This window comes from Alosa alosa, chromosome 9 (assembly GCF_017589495.1).
Source record: "Alosa alosa isolate M-15738 ecotype Scorff River chromosome 9, AALO_Geno_1.1, whole genome shotgun sequence".
NCBI lineage: Eukaryota > Metazoa > Chordata > Actinopteri > Clupeiformes > Clupeidae > Alosa > Alosa alosa.
In genome coordinates this window covers 27,859,140-27,861,639 of record NC_063197.1, presented here as the reverse complement: position 1 = coordinate 27,861,639, position 2,500 = coordinate 27,859,140, and the positions used below count along the sequence as shown (strand labels likewise).

Here is a 2,500-nt window from a genome sequence, read left to right as displayed (position 1 = left end):
TTTGTTTTGCAAAAATCCACAGCTCCACACCACAGGTTCTTCTGGTCCAATCAGAGAAGGGCTGTGTGAGATCTGACTGTCAATCACAGTCTGGTGCAGTCTGGTGCGCACTGACGAGCACAAACTCGATGAGCAGGTGATGAGAGTTGTAAACATTAAACATTTTGGCTAAGTCCCCTGAATCTGTCAGACTTGCCAACTGCAGCTTTAACTAATTAGACTTAGTAATTATATGATTTATCATCAACAAGCTGACGTATGAAGTTGATTAGTCTGTCCAGGTTTGTATGTTTGGTCTAATACTTACGCAGCACTCTGACGTCATACTGGATGGAGTCTTCGCCAGCCTCGTTCACAGCGACACACGTGTATCTCCCAGAATCCTCTGCCTGTGCTCTGGGGATCTGCAGGACACGACCACCTGAGCACAGAGTGAGTGAGTGGAGTCAAACATACTGTTCTCTCTCTATCTGTTTTACACACACACACACACAGCCTGGAAGCCAGCCCAAATTTAACCCAGCCCACAAAATTTGATGTCAGGAAATTCAGCTTGAACTTGCTCCATTGACAAGCTTCTATACCCGTATGAAAACTCACCGACCAATCAAATCGTCCAGGTGGGTTTTATACAGTGATAGACAGATGAGCAACAGTGCCTATTCATTCACGTGACCTGAAAGCGCTTAGGTTGATTTGGTTTACAACAAGAAGCTAGATGTTAAGATGTTTTTTGACAGCGCAATAATAACTACAATCATCTTGAAACATAAAATAGCAATTAAGCCATTTGTCAAGAAGAAGGATGTTTTGGCTGTTCTCCCTACAGGATTCACAGTAGGCTATTTCGTTGATTGGTTAGGTCTATCCAATTGTGCTGAGATATTTTCCCCCTGTATCCGTTGGAACACGCCCTATGGTGCAGTATTAGACTGATTAGAATTGAATAGAATTGAGAAAGGCTACATCAGGCTAACACACTCATACTGTACACACAAGCAAACACACACAACCGACCACCCACCCACACACACACATATACAGACACATACACACATACATACTCCCTTACCAGGCAGGATGAGTACTTTGTCATTGGAGGTGAGTGGCTGTCCATCGCGGTACCAGGTGAGAGTGGGAGGAGGGACAGCATTGGTCTCACAGTACAGAGAGATGGGGTTATTCAGGATCACATCCTTCACATCAACGCCAGCGCCACCCACACCCCCGTTACCTCCTCGGAAAGTTGGGGGCACTACACAGGGAGACGAGGGGGTGGGCAGAAAGAGAGAGAGAGAGAGAGAGAGAGAGAGAGAGAGAGAGAGAGAGAGAGAGAGAGAGAGAGAGAGAGAAAGAGAGAGAGACAGAGACAGAGAGAGAGAATGTCAGCATAAAAATGTAGGGATCTATTTTGAAATCTGTTTTATTCAATTTAAAACTTTTAGAGTGAAGGTGAAACAGACATCCAGCTTTATAAAATGTTATAAAAACAGTATACAAAGTAGAGCAGCTTTCAAGTCTAAGTACAACAAATCATACATGACTCCAAGATCCCTTTGAGTCAGAACAGGGGACCACAGTGGACAGTATATGTGTATGTGCATGTCTGTTTCTATTTGCACTGTTTGTCTGCTTGTGTAATTATATCCATGCCTGACTTGAAAGAAAGAAACAAAGCTCTGCATTTATAACTATTTCTGCAAACAGCCACTAGATGGAGCCCTCTCCTAATCAGAGACAGCCTCACTTCCAGACCTCCTATGGGCTGTCCTGCTGCAACTGGCCCAGGGGGCAAAAGCCTTGGCCTGGGCCGAAGTCCCATACTGTGGCATTAGAGGCTCATGTAGGAACCCGCTTCACCTTGTATATTTACATCAAAGTCCTTCTCGTCCTCGCCAGCCAGGTTGGACGCCACGCAGGTGTAGCGGCCAGTATCGGAGACCTGAGCCTGCTGGATGCGCACCACCCGGCCGTTAGCGGAGATGCTGACATGGTCATCACCTCTCAGCAGCTACAGACAGAGAGAGAGAGAGAGAGTAATAGATGGCTTAATTACAGGTATCCACATGCATGTGTGTGCATGAATGAGTGTGTGTGTGTCTGTCCATGTGCTAGCGTGTGTTTGTCTGCACACATGCATGTACCAGTGTGTGAAAGCAATGTCTCTCTCTCTCTCTCTCTCTTTATGTTTGTGTGTGTGTGTGCGTGCGTGCGTGCGTGCGTGTGTGCACGCATGTATGTGTGTGTGTGTGTGTGTGTGCGCGTGTGAATGTGTGTGTGCGTGCGTGCGTGCATGCGTGCGTGTGTGTGTGCGTGCGCGCGCATGTGTGTGTGTGTGCGCGCATGTGTGTGTGTGTCAGACTCACCTGCCCATCCTTATACCAGAGCAGCGTGGGGGTGGGGATGGCCTGCGCCTCGCACTCCAGCGTGAGTGTGTTGTTGACTTTGATCTTGACCTCCTTCGGGGCCAGACCCTCTCCAGGCACGTCGTTCTTGCTGA

At 47.5% G+C, this 2,500-nt stretch overlaps 1 protein-coding gene across 1 annotated transcript in view; it reads right to left on the bottom strand.

The window, feature by feature from the left end:
• Positions 1–2,500, bottom strand: part of hmcn1 (hemicentin 1) — a 115,147-nt gene that overhangs the window by 15,497 nt on the left and 97,150 nt on the right. The window contains 4 exon segments of the mRNA XM_048252902.1: positions 308–421; positions 1,073–1,255; positions 1,861–2,011; positions 2,367–2,500. The exon segment at positions 2,367–2,500 is cut by the window's right edge and continues 12 nt beyond it. Of these exon segments, the coding sequence (XP_048108859.1) occupies positions 308–421; positions 1,073–1,255; positions 1,861–2,011; positions 2,367–2,500 (582 nt within the window).